General features: G+C 41.6%; 1 protein-coding gene across 1 annotated transcript; it reads left to right on the top strand.

The window, feature by feature from the left end:
• Window positions 1-1388: 1388 nt before the first annotated feature.
• Window positions 1389-9618, top strand: SDHAF4 (succinate dehydrogenase complex assembly factor 4). Its single transcript, XM_032684628.1, has 3 exons — window positions 1389-1514; window positions 3866-4018; window positions 9319-9618. Exons 1-3 carry the CDS (start codon window positions 1475-1477, stop codon window positions 9426-9428), a joined length of 303 nt encoding a protein of 100 aa, XP_032540519.1. The 5' UTR covers window positions 1389-1474; the 3' UTR covers window positions 9429-9618.
• The last annotated feature ends 4919 nt before the right edge of the window (window positions 9619-14537 follow it).

The raw sequence follows: 14537 nt of genomic DNA, 5'->3' as shown, positions 1-14537 counted from the left end.
ATTGCACGTGTATGCATGTGCATATGATGGATGCATGTGTGTATGATTTTCCATGGATTGTGTTAAGCTGTTTAGGAGCAGAGCTTACTATTACTTGGCATCTGCAGACAGCCTGGTATGAGTTTTTTCCATATTGAACACCTAAATTATAAGTTCTTGAACTTCAAAGAGATCTTTTGGGGTTTTTTTCTTGTTCCTTTTGGGCAGAAGAGCATTTTTTTCTGCATTCATCTTTATTCTCTCTCATCTAGAGGCCCAGCATCTTGCTGTTAGAATAAAGGAAAGGATTTCTCATTATTTTCAGTCTCTAAAGTCTAATTAATCATGTTATAAAAAGCTGATTGAGAAAATGTCACTCATAAAGCAGTCAGTTATATTTAATCACTTCCAGTGTGTAGTCATTGCCAGATGTAGTGCAATAAACTCAAGGGAGCATTGCTGTTTTTACATTACCAAGGAGATTTACTTTCTTAAACTCTTCAGATGTGAACACAAAATACTGTTTTAGACTCAGATGTCCAGGTTATTTTCTGCAGTTTAGTACCTGTGGACAGAGGGTTCAAATTCTGTTTTATGGAAGAACAAGGTTAGCTGGAGAAGTTTGAACAGTGACAAAAAGCAATATTCATTGTTGCCATATTCATATCATTAAATGTGGCTAATTAACTGGAGCTCCACTCCATGAGCACGGGTGTTACTTGTCCCAGGCTTAGGGTTATACTGAAATACAGTGTTAAAAGCACCTTCCCTGGTTAAACTGGAAAACTGAAAAGGTGCCATCCAAAGTCCTCTGGTCCAGCAGGGGTTGGTGGCTCAATTTCTTGCTACTTTTTTGCTGGAAGGGTGAATAATGCCTGTTTGAGTGCAGAAAATGCATCAGCTGGTATACTGGACAGAGGGAGAAAAAGTTTATTTTTTGAGTTAATAAAGCATTTACTATTTAAATAATTTTTGTAACCTTGAATTTATACGGCCTTTAATTTGTAAGGACGAACACTGGGTCCATATGTCACTATGGAATCAGCCAAAGTTCCTTCACGTCTTAGGCTGCCTTTTTCAGCAATGTGTTTTTATTATTAAAACGAAACAAAACCAAAACTAGCAGGATTGTACTACACATGGGGGTTGGGAGGGAAGAGGGGAAATGGGTCCTTTCAGCGCTAAAACTCTTTCATTGCAGAGGAGAGAGAGGATGCCAAAGGTTTGCGGGGGAGGGCGGGGAGAGAGGAGTTAACAGCTGATTTCCCGAGCACCTTCATGAGTCCGGAGCTGCCTTCTTCGGGGCCGTGCCTCCCCAGGCGCCGTTCGCCTCCGTTCACCGAAGTCCAGGAGCGGGGTGGGTGGCGAGGCCGGTGCGGCTCCGCTGCCCGCACCCTCCGCCCTCACGGGAGCCGCACTTCCCGCCTGGAGCCGCCGCCTTCGGCGCCTGCGCGGCCGCGCTGCCTCCCCGGCCCGCCCCGCTCCCGGCCCGGCCATGGCTCTGCGGCTGCTGCGCGGAGCGCCCAGCGCAGCGAGTAAGAGGCGGGCGGAGGGCGGGAGGGGCGCGGCCGTGCCGCGAAGGGGCTCCTCGGCTCCCTCAGCCCTTCCTCCCGCAGGGAGGGGCGGGTGAGGGGGAGAGGACGGGCACTGCCCGGAGCTGCCGGCGCTGGGGGGGCTGGAGGGCGCCCAAGATGGCGGCGGGGAGGGGGGGCTGTGACACCCCCGCCTCGTCAGCACGGGAGGTCTCAGAGGGTCTCTGTGAGGTCCCACAGCTTTCCTCGCACCTTCCATTTCCCCACAGCTCGTCTGCTGTCTTCCTACCTCACCCCCCGGATATTAATTAATTAATATTCTCCCCTGTATCGCAAGCCTGCTATCGGGTATATCTGTTATTACGCAGGTTTTCTTGCCCTGTCGTTGCTCCGAACTTTTTAACGGTAGTGAAATGTTAAACAGTGGGTTAATGTTTGTAGAATAGCTGGAGGGAACTTACTGTGGCCTTGGAAGTTACTGGTTCGTGCCCTTCACCTGAGGAGGTTCATGTGGTTTGTTTATAGAGAAATAAGGCAGCCTGGATAACAGAGCCTGTCCCACAGGCCTCAGCTTGGGCTGTTTGTGGAGCTGCTGGTCGGGCTGCTTCCCTCTCTAGCAAAAGCTGAGGTTCTGTGATGCTGTTGATACAACACTTCTGAAACAAATCACTACACTATATGTTAATGGAAGAACTGGGAAAAAACGTTGTTAGGTATTTGTGCTCTGTTGGGTTCATGGCAAGATTTGGCTGATGCTCTAATGTCCTGAGCATCCTGGGGTGTGCCCAGCTTCCACTGCACGGATGGCTTTGTTATGATAAATCATGGTCTGTAGACCACTTCAAAAGACAGGATATTGCAGACGCTGGCAGTGCAGCAGCTTTAAAGACTTGGAATTTTCAAATTCAGCTATATCATTGTGTAACTCGTATATATACTTAATAAATGGGAGGGCTTTGTGACAGCCTGTAAGGGATGAGGGAATCAAAGAATGTGGTATCAACTGATGATAGTTCGTCCCATCTTTTTCAGAGGTATTTAGTGTTGAACTTTTGTTTCTTCTCTGTCAAGAGTGTATTTTGGTCAAGAATATCAAGTATTGCAAATAGGAAAATTGATTTTGCCTCTTCTCTGGTGATTGAGATAATTGATTTCATACCAGTATCTTAATCTGACTTTTGTTTGAATTTGGACTAGAATACCAGCTATAGTTTAATTTTCTAGCAAGCTGCTTTTTCAGCTTGCTGAAGAATGACAGGAGTAGAAAGATCCAGTGTTTGCAACAGATTAGATACTTTACTGTTGATAGTTTGTTATGTCATTCTTAAACTAAAAAAAAAATACTCCTTTGGGGCATTGGCAGCAGTTGGTAGACATAATACAGTTTACATGACTCTAGGGTCTAATGTTAAAGCTGTGGTATTTTAAAATGAGTGAATGAATATGCTGATTCTGGGAATACACCGGGTTGTATTTAGGTGAGTCAAATTCATGCTGCTTGAGAAGGTTTCCTGATTAAATTTCTTCAGCAAGATGGAATAATATTTCTTTCAGGTACTTTGCACCTAGCTGATACAGGGAGAATTTCTGTTTGAATGTTCCTTCTTAAGTCAGAGTTGCTTTAGGTACCTGTCCATAACCAAAATATTTTTAGAGGATAATTTATGCTCACTGTGGACACTTGGCTTTTTAACCAAAATGTTAGTAGGACTTTAAGGAAAAAAGTTTATGCTTCTAATTAAAGCATTTGCATGCAGTTATATAATTGAACTTTAATGTGCTCAAAGTTTGTCCTGCTTTTGACTACCAGCTGAATTATTTTACCATCCTAAGGGAAGCCCAACTATCCTCTGCCGACATTCTGGAAAACCTGTTACTAAGGGAACAACGTTTATTTTACTTTCCTTTGAGAAAGCAGCAGCCTTTTCTGACTAAAAAGCTGCTGGAAATGAGCCAAGACGTGGAAATCAGCAGGTTTCTTGGGGGAGGTTAAGACTTTTCCCAGAAAGCAGAATGTACTGGTCTGTGGTAGCATAATTACTATTTAGAGTCTAAAATAGAAGAAGGTAACAGCGAAGGTAAGTTCAAGCAGTTTAAAATACACTGTTTATGTGAACTAAGTTATGCAACTAACACAGTTTTGCCTACATATGTTTCTAGGACCAAAAATAATTATCTGTGCTGATTTCTTAGGTCTTCATGAGTTGAATGTTAAATAAATTTTAGGGTTTGTTTTCCTGTCCTCCACTCCCTAGTTTCTGAAGTAGGTTTTTTTCAGAGGTGCTTTGAACAGTCATAGAGTTACTTGGTGTTAAACTCTCACATTTATGATACATGTTCCATTTGCTTGATAGAGCCATCACTTCTTTACAACTTGTGGAGCAGCTCCAGCTCTAAGCCAGAAGGAAGATCTGAACCTACTAAGCAGCCACTTAAGAAACCGAAGTTACCAGTAGGCCGATTTGATGAACCGGAAGAATCCAGTATAGAGAGGGAACCCCTGGAAAGTAAGTCATTGATATGGTTTGAAGCTGGCTCCCTGCCAGGTCTCTAAACCTCACCACAAAAACTCCCCCTGCCTCCTGAACCAAGGGAAAAGAAAAAAAACCAAGAGAACCGTAATGAGAGAGAGACAGCTAAAGCAATATATGTAAATATATTTACACTTATATTACAGTTATATACAACTTAAATATATATACAATTTCAGAAGGGAAAGGGAAGGGGGAGGGGGAAGGAAAAAAAGGAACAAAACCAAAATAAAATATACACGATCAATAGCCCAAGATCTAGCACCTAAAAGAATTAGCAAAAGACTATCTTACTACTCTCCTTGGGACAACAGAAAGTTGTGCTGGAACGACCACCGGCAACCCCTGTCTCCCAAGGTCGGCAAGGCCTTACCAGGCCTCACTCCCCAACACGACAGACTCAACAGCAGGGAAACCCACACCTCTGAAGCCACCGGAAGGAAAGAGAGCGAAGGCCTCTCCTCCTTTCTTCTTATAGCCTGGCTTACCTAAAAATCCTAGGGAATACCGGGTAAATCTGGGCACTTCCTTGGTTACAAACTGGTCACCAAGGAAGGCCTAGACCAAACTACCACAGTCATGTTTTACAAAATTGAAAGCTGTTTTAAAGGCAAGACTGTGAGATGCTGTGCTGATGTCAGTTGAAGAAGATGACTGGAATTCAGCACTCCTCAGAAACACTTTCTAACCTTAATGGTTCTGCAAAAAAACAGGACAATGGGAGAAAGTAACGAGTTGCAGGAAATGGAGTATGAGAGAAAAAGTCTTTGGAGCAAAGGTGGTCAGACATTGTAACAAGTCACCCAGGAAACCTGTGATTCCTCTCCTTTTGGAGATATTCGAATTTGCCTGGCTGTCCTGACCTAATAGCCCTGCCTTAAGCAGGGTTGGGGCCAAGTGCCTGCAAAAGGTGCCTTCCACTATAAACCATCGCATGATTCTGAGAAATGTGGTTGGTATTGGTCTGTCATAGTACAGCTCTAAATAGTGGCAGTAAACTCACGAGGGCACCGGCTACTTTTTATTATTCAAAAAGCCTATTCTATTTCTTAATCCACAAAATATTTCTTATTCATGCTGCATTTTGTGGCCCGACTTTCTGTTAGTCTTGCAGACAGTGTTTTGAAAAGCAGCAACAGATACTGAGTTTACTAAGCTGCTCAGCGGGGTCTGGGAAGACCTAACAAAGTGTTATTTGTGTTGCATTCCAGTGACCTCAGTGGGGCTGCGTGTAGAGAACCTGACAAGATTGAGGCACAGTGCGTCACTGCTGAACTCACTAGGAGCATGCACTTTTTTGTCAGATGGAAGAACAACAGAATCTCTTTCTTCCTTCTTTTTAATTAGTCATCTTCCCTTAATCAAAAGCGCTGGTCATGCTTTATCTAATTCACTGTAGTGTGATGTTCTGCTACTCTTCAGCAGTAGTGATAACCCATGTTTATTTATTTTGAGGTCTCTAGAACAAACTTTTTAATGTATCAGTATCCAGATGACAAAATGACTAAAGAATCACAGAATGGTTTGGGTTGGAAGGGGCCTTAAAGATCGTCAAGTTCCAATCCCTTGTCATGGGCAGGGACACCTTTCGCTAGACCAGATTGCTCAGAGCCCCAGTCAACCTGGCCTTGAACGCTTCCAGAGTTGGAGCATCCCCAGCCTCTCTGCACAACCTGTTCCAGTGCCTCACCAGCCTCACAGTAAAAAAATTCTACATAATATCTAAACCTGCCCTCTCTCAGTTTAAAGCCATTCCCCCTTGTCCTCTCACTACCTGTCCTTGTAAAAAGTTACTCTCCAGCTGTTTTTTATAGGCCCCCTGTAGGTACTGAAAGGCTGCAATAAGGTTTCCCCAAAGCTGCCTCTTCCCCAGGCTGAACAACTCCAGCTCTCTCAGCCTGTCTGCGCAGGAGAGGTGTTCCAGCCCTCTGATCATCTTAGTGGCCTTTTCTGGACTGGTTCCAACAGGTCCACATCTTCCTTGTGTTGAAGGCCCCAGAGCTGGACACAGTACTCTATGTGGGGTTTGTTTTTCACTATTTTTATTTTTTTAAAAAAATAAATATTTCTTATACAAGAACTTAAAAAGATACAATGCAAAGAATAACTTGCAACTATTTGCAACAAATTAAACACAAGTTTCTTCTGCCCAACATAAATCATCTTGAATTAGACATTAATGGGTTGATGAAATATCTTCTCATTCTTCTATATTCACAGCATATTGTGCCTTTATATGTAAACAGAAAGCCAGGTCTGAAAGTACTGACATCCTGGGGAAAAGAAATACAGACTGATTCATAATCTCCAAAAGGAAGGCAGCAGAGTGCCTATTGGAAGCAGAATTTCCTTCTGCTGTAGACATTCCTTCAGTAAATACTTCAAACGCATTAAAGGGCCCTTCTGTACAGAGCTGGTAATTGCTTCAATTCTTGGGATGTAGTCTGCTTAGATAAGTAACATCATTTTCCAGAACTGAATGTGGCACTGTTTCACGAGCACATTGCCACACGCTTCCAGAAAATTAAAAAGCAGTGTAGCTGTCGCGTCTGTCTGGGACTCCATATTCAATATATGAGTGAGCCAGTGCCATCCACAGTTCAGTCCCTGAGGATGTGCCCCTTGTTTGTTTCCATAAGGCCAGCAGAGTTAACGATAACAACATAAAGATCAATCATGTCTGACATTCGTTTAAGAAACTGTTCTTATTTTTCCACCTTCAAATCTTTAATTTCATATCCAAAATCCTCAGATACTCTTCCACAGAATTAACCTTTCTCCATGCAGGGTAAAATGGCACAGAATAGGGGCAGTTTTTGTGCAGATGTACTAAAAAGAGATCTCAGATTCGAGGGTGTATTTCCCAGATTCCTGAGGCCTCCACAGCACTTGGGGAAGCTGCATCATGGTGAAAAGCTACTTGTGCTTCTTGTTTCATAAATTTCTCTGCAAGTTTGCAGTTATATTATTGTATTATAGTATCATCATTATTGTAGTATGGAATCATCTCCAAAAGGGTTGCACTCAGTTTCAGATTGTGACTCACTTGAGAACTGACTCAGAGGTGGAGTTACTATGTAAGCAGCTATTTAATTCTTGTCTTTTTTTCCCGAGAAAATAAAAGCCATCACTGCTTCATTTAAAACAAATGTGTAATTAGTATCTTTTGCTTTTTGCTTAGGTGTTCTAGGTTTAGAGCAAGACTCAAGGTCTCTTTTGCCTTTAAATTGAGTTGTACCTGTGTATTTTTTACATATAACACCAGCAATAGTTTGCAAATTGCTTATTGTGTTATTAGGAAAAAACTAAGAGTTTAAGCTGCCTGTTTGAATTCCTACTGCTGTGTAGCTCTCATGGAGAAATCTTTTGAGCATCTGTATCCACTGTCAGCACATCAGTAGTACTTGGGTATTGGGATGATGACATCTACAAAATAAATTTACATGCATTTATGCTCCTTGTACTGCTAGAGGTGCTCCAGTACTGACATTTCCTATCCTGATGTGCATCAGTTTTTAAACAGGTGTCCCAGTATGTCATCCTGTATAGCCTCTAGTTCCATGAGTCTCCCTCCATCACTGTTCTTTTTCTCTGCTCTTTGGGATTTCTGTTGTCTTTTCTGATTTTCCACCCTGCTTCTCATTACTTGCGTTGTCCACTGGGGCTGAGTTAGGGGTATGACTGAGGGAGTCCCAAGCTACACATGTATGTGGGAGGTTCTGGAAAATCAGCATGGCAAGGGACATGTGGGGTACAGTGAGCTTCATGGAGCCCTGCAATCTAGTGCAGGATGAGAAAACACTCAGCCTGGGATGGTGCTGTGCCAACAAGTACTTCGTGGATTGGTGGCCTGAGTTAACTATTCTTAAGAGACAGCCCTGAGTAAGGGAGCACTGAGTCATGTAAGCACATTGACCGATGTGCAGAAAGCTCTGTGGTGTTTGAGAAAGTGGCGTAAGCTAGCAGAGTACTTTTCTTTTGTAGCAGGATAGGGGGTTCTGATGGATGTAAAGCTGGAATGGGCAGCCCACATCCTGGGCTGCATCAGAAACAGCACAGCCAGCAGGTCGAAGGAGGTGGTTCTCCCCCTCTACTTTGCCCTTGTGAGACCCCACCTGGAGTGCTGCGTACAGCTCTGAGGTCCTCAGCATAAGAAAGACGTGGAGCTGATTGTGTGGGTCCAGAGGAGGGACACAAAGATGATCAGAGGGCTGGAGCACTTCTTCTATGAAGACAGGCTGAGAGAGTTGGGGTTGTTCAACATGGAGAAGAGAAGGCTTTTGGGGAGACCTCATTGTGGCCTTCCAGTACCTGAAGGGGGCTTATAACACAGAGGGAGAGGAACTCTTCATGCAAGCAGACAGTGACAGGATAGGGGATTCTAAACTGAAAGAGGGCAAGTTTAGATTACATGTTCGGAAGAAATTCTTTACTCAGAGAGTGGTGAAGCACAGCAGGTTGCCCAGAGAAGTTGTGCGTGAGCTGTACTTGGAAGTGTTCATCACCAGGCTGGATAGGGCCCTGAGCAACATGACCTAGTGGGTGGCATCCCTGTCCATGGCAGGGGAGTTGGAAATAGGTGATCTTAAATGTCCCTTTCCAACCCATTCTATGAAGAAGCACTGGTCATGTGTAAACTTAGCATGTTGCTTACCAGAGAGAGATGAAAGTCCCTTTGTACCCCACTTACAAAGAGTCTCCCTCTCCTGAGAGGACATCACAGTGACTTAGTGAGCTTAAGTTAAGTTTTAGAAGGTAAAAAAGGTCCAATTTCTAGCCTGATGTTGATGGATATCAAAATGCCATTTCTTGAAAAACATACCAGCATCCAGGAAAGACAGGTTTAAATACAAGAATAATAGAATCTTGACTAAAATTCAAGTGAAATTTAAAACAAATGCTTAAAATTAGAGACCTAAACAAACAGAAAGTGACCTGAGGTTTTAGATGTAGTGAACCTATGTACAGTATGCCTGAATGATACAAGTTCTGATCATGAATTCATGAGAAATTGTGTTGCTTTAATGCCTCTGGACATTGAGTTGCTTTTTTTATTTCCATAACTGAATATGATCATACATATTGCTGACTGTAGTCAAAAAAAATGAAATTACTTTGTAGGACTGGGAAATGCTTAACTCAAGGTTGCCTTTAAAAATGAAAGAGAATTGATTTTGTATTTGAAAATGAAACTAAGAGGCAGACGTCATAAATGGTGACATCTTTATATTTGTCAACATTATAGGAATTTTAATGAACTTTCCTTGTTATTTTAGAATTCCCTGATGGAATTAATCCTACTACAAAAGAGAGGGGTGGACCTAGAGGCCCTGAACCTACACGTTTCGGAGACTGGGAGAGAAAAGGACGTTGTATAGATTTTTAATATTTAAATGTGTCCTTATTGCTAATAAAATATTTCTTGTTGTTGAAAAATATAATGTACAGAAAAAAATCTCAGCTGGATTTGTTGTGAAGCTTCTTGATTCTGTCATGCTTGTGGTGGAATTTTCTGAGTGATATAATGTAAATAAACACTATGCTGCAACTCAGATTATGGAGCTGTTACTTCTCAATGTCTGTGTGATCTTTAATGGTATTTACACTGTGCAAGTATAAATGCAGGTATAGTGACGTGAAATTGGTATTCAGGATCTTACTGGGGTTTAGAAGGGCTTGGACTTCAGTATAAATGTAAACATTTATGTAGTGTTGTAAAAGTGTTGAAAGAGCTTTGCAGCTCATGAACCTGGACACCATTCATCAAAAGAGAGCCATCTCTGAGGAGATCAGTAGGTCATTGGTTGCACACAGTGGTTCACTGGTAATAGCCCCTTTACTCAAGAACCATCCCCTCTGTCCCTGTTACAATGCATTGGGCGTTTTTTCCTGTGTGTTGAGAGGGGATGGTCTTGTCTCAGACTGAGGACTGTAACCAGCACAGTGGAAATGGAGGCTTAATTCCCAGAAGTCAGCTCACGATGGCAAGTAGTACAGGGGTGCTCTATATGCAGTTCTAGAACACTGTTCTTTATAACCTGGCCACTTCCATGCTATTTGCATTATCTTTTCCTTTGTAAGTGGAGATGCCCATTTGCAAACAGGCTGCTTGGGGAAAATATAACATGACTTTCTGACACCTTATGGTCAAAGGGGCCTAATTCCATTAGATGATCTAATATTGCAGGTCTTAAAACTAAGTTATCTAGCATCACACTAAATATCTTTCAGTCAGACTGAGCTCAGTTCTTCGTTCAAGAATTTGCCTAGTTATAAACGTTGTAGTAGAGTGCAAATCTACCGCTTGTATGGGTACTTAGTCAGAATAAGCTGTCATTATTGAAATGTGTGAACATGTGCTCTATTTCTGTGCAAGTACTTTTTGATAGCCTAAACAAATGGATCTTCTCTAGTCACAGATGCAGAGAATGGTGTGGGTTTTGCAATACTCTGGCTCTGTGTGGGCTTTGCCCAGCTTTGTGTTTGCATGGTTTTATTAGAGCATCAAAGCATGTTGGTCCTATCGGAAATCTCTGCAGCCTCCCTAAAACTCACTTGACTGGCAGCCAGTGGGGGAGCTTCTTGTTGAACTTTGCCAGTTTGTGTACCTGGTGTGTACGTTATGGACATAGGATCACGCTAAGTATGAGTTCGGATGTTTGTCTCACTGTGATGACATCCTACAAAAGTACTAAAGCTGTTTCTCATTAAGTATGTTGATTGGTGGTAATTACATTTTGAACCTTTAAATTCTGCAGCATAGTTTGGATACTGGAAAGTTGGTCTGTATTTATATCTAATTCGTTCTAGTTTCCCTTCTATAGTGTGAGAGTTAGATCTTCCCAAAATCTATTGACATTTCCAGTTACGTGAAGATATCATGGGTCAGCTATCTTTAAACTAAATATATGCTGTTTATTAACTTAGTTATTTCTAGTAATGCTTTGCCTTTTCAGTTGATCTTGGGTTGGAAAAGACTTCCTCACACAATACACCTTTTCAGCTGGGAAGTAGAAATTTTAATTGGAAGCTCCTGCCTTTTCTGCATCGTTATTAAGAGGCTTAACATCTTAATTTGCAAATAGGCAGTGACATTACTGCAGTTATTTTATTTTTGAATTCTAAATCTTCTTCTCCATGGATTGTTGCATGACTTCATTATCTTCTCATACCAGGTTTTACCCTTTCCAGCACACATTCCATGAATGTTTACGTACTTCTACGTCTTGGCATTCCTAATTTTCAAATCAGTTCCTTCCTTCAGCATAGACCAGCGTCACTCCTCCCTGGATGTACAATTACATCTTTTTGATTGAGCATACAAGGAACTGGTCTCACTTTTCTGTCCTTTTCTTTATGTTTCAGTTGGTTATCTTCAGTCTCTCTCAGCTTTATGAGTAAGGACTGATCTGAGTGCTGTCCAGGCCCCTGCTTGTCTTCCTTCATGCAAGTAAAGGTACTGGGTACTCACTGCCACCATCCATGGAATACCTGGATTTGGAAGATAATTCTGAGAGCAGTGTCTGTACCAACAAGATAGAGTGCCTCATAAAGGCAGCTATTTTGCTTTCTTTCATAGAATCAGAGAATCATTTATGTTGGAAAAAAACCCCACTAAACTGTGTTCCTGAGTGCCCCATCTACACATCTTTGAAATACCTCCAGGGATGGTGACTTGAGCACTTCCCTGGGCAGCCTGTTCCAGTGCTTGATAGCCCTTTCATTGAAGGAATTTTTCCTAAAGTAAAAAGGCTCTTGTTAACCCATATTGTAAATAGCTGTCAAAGAATTGGAGCTGGGGAAGTAGAGAATATCACTTCAGTCTTGCTTGCAGAATATGTCAATAAGAGATAAGAAACTGAACATTTGGGCAAAATAACATGCAAGAGCCAAAGAGTGAATGTTAAGGGTCCTTTTGTGTGATCTGGCAACCAGACCACAAAAAGAGGAGCCCTGGGCTCCAGTAATAATTAAACTCAAAATTTTGTGGTGCTGCAAAATCACTTGTGTTACCTGTCAAAAGCAGTCATGGTTTGAATGTAACAAGGGCGTAAGTTATCATTTCTGTTTTGTTTTGCAGTGCCTGCAGTTAGGAAAGCAGCGCTTCAGCACTTTTTCAGTGCTCTTCCCAGATGATTACTATTAGAAATTCACTGAGATACAGCATTAGGGTGAGGCAATGGCTTGTGGCATTAGCTGTTAGATTAACCACAGGTATGTTTTTATCATAAATACGGATTGAATCTATTTTTATAGTTCTTTTTGTTAGTATAAACAGTGAAAAGCAGCAGGAGTTGTATCCATTCTCTGTTAACTTTCTGGGAGACAAAGGAAAATTGTTCTGCCTATGTAAGCAAATTCTTGCAGTACCGGAGGATGCTTGCTGTTCCATTTGGTTTTCTTTACTTCAAACCTGTATGTTGTGTTTCTACAGTGGATTTTCTTTTAAACTTGTTGCTGCTACTTTGCATAGATACATTTTGTACATTAATAAAAATATGAAGCCTTTATTGTTTGAAGAAATTGCTCTGTAATTACTTTATTACAAAATACATGAAGTTGCACCAAACAGTTAAAGAAAGTACTTGCTATATATTGTCTTTTTTGGTAAGTTTATATTTCAGTGCTGATTTTACTAAGTTAAAATGCAAGATCTGTTTACCCTTGATGGTAGCAGATGTCTATAAGGGACTGTAGAATGCTGTTATAAAACTTTACTACTTTTCCAGTTGACTGCAATAAATGATCACAAATTCGAGCGACCTGTAGTGACAGTTACATTACTTGCCTTTTTATGGCCCTTACTTTCGTATTGTTATTGAAAAAGCAGCACACCATGTTGTTCTGAAATGTCAGGAAAAGAGCAAATTCATTTATAAGAGCAGTTCATTTTGGGCATTCCATGGGTTTGTAATTGTTCATCACTCAGTAACATGGCATCGAGCATATCAAAGCATAAGGAAATGATTTGTGTTTCTATGTGCCGATGGTCATTAAAACCATACACATTTGTGGTTGCTTTCATGCTTTTGTAATATGCAATATAAAATACCTTCTCTTAGCTGGTCTTTTGTGTTGGCTATGTTCTAATGTGGTTATGGCTGTGCTCCCTCCTAATCTCAGTAACTGGTGGTCAGGGAGGTAGTCACGTTTAATCTTCCCGAGCACTTTTGTTGCAGAAAGGGTGGCACAGTGGAAATTGAATCATAGTTACAAAATGGCAGATCCTGAGAAAAGAGCTCTATTTAAAATGGATGCTGTAAGGAGTGGAACTAACGAAGTGCTCTTCCCTCTCAATGTCTTACACCTCCTGCAGATCAAACATCTTTCTCCATATTCCACTGTTGATTGACATTATCTCTGCTGGGCAAGAGAAGGGCATCTTTCTGCCCATCTTTTCCCTCTGAGAGGAATTACTTGGACCTCTTTCCCAACCACTGATTTCCACAGAGCTTGCAAGAACTTTATTACCCTGAGAACTCTACTCTCCTTGACACCTTTTCAGAACAGGTTGGAGTTGCTGACTTCTAAAGTGCTGGGGCAGTGCAGAAATTGGCCTCCCATCCTTTGGAAACCAAGCTGATGAATTACTTTGAACATATGTATTTTCTTCAGAAATATTTAGTATTGCTCTGCATTTTTTTTCTGTGAGAATGGATTTTTTTTTCTCCTCAACATCAGAAGTGCCACCTAAAGCTTACAGCAGCAAGGTCTTTGACATGCATTTTCCCAGCATTAAGTCTCTCAGTCAGCTATAGTCTTGTGTCTGTAAAAAAATAACGTATTTTAATGTTGCCATTTTTAGGATGAGAGTATTTAAAGAAGCTCTTTAAAGTTCTTACTTAACACATTAATTTATATTAAAGTTGATATACCTCCCAATCAAAACACAGTTCTAATTCTCAAATGTTAGACTGACAAAATCAGGTGAGCTATGATGTGAAGTAGTGGTCAGGTTAGTTCTAGAAGCCAGATATTGAACTATTGCTTAGGACTGGAACTCTGTTGTAATCAACTGTTTCAAACTTAAGTGACTTACATAACCATCTGTGTTTTCTTCCTAATTAGTTGCAGTGGAGTGAGATGCTTCTAAAAAGTAGTTTCTCTTAGTAGGGGAGATGAATTTGTCCTTACAGATGGTGAATGGAGGGGGGTTAAGTGCGTCCTCTCCATTGGCTTTGAAAGCTGCCTGAATAGCTGTCCTAGGCGAGGTGTGAATTACTGTCTTCTTTCTCAGAGGGAGGAGGATTGCAGTGAGGCAACAGGACCTCCAGTGCTTTTGCTGCCTGTGCCCATCTCGAGCACTGTTTGCAGAGAAGGGAGTGTCCAGGGCCAGCTCTTCGACACCTTGTAAAAGGGAGTTTGCTTGCCTTAAAATGAGAGGAAGAAGGCTGAAGCTAAGACTTTAAATTCCTTCTGCCTATCCACCTCCCAAACAAATGCCTAAAGCATGGTATAGCCAGGAGGGTAACACTGAATGTATTTACATCTGGGT

The sequence above is a fragment of the Chiroxiphia lanceolata genome, chromosome 3, assembly GCF_009829145.1.
Source record: "Chiroxiphia lanceolata isolate bChiLan1 chromosome 3, bChiLan1.pri, whole genome shotgun sequence".
In the NCBI taxonomy this organism is placed as follows: Eukaryota; Metazoa; Chordata; class Aves; order Passeriformes; family Pipridae; genus Chiroxiphia; species Chiroxiphia lanceolata.
This window is presented reverse-complemented; position numbering and strand designations above follow the sequence as displayed.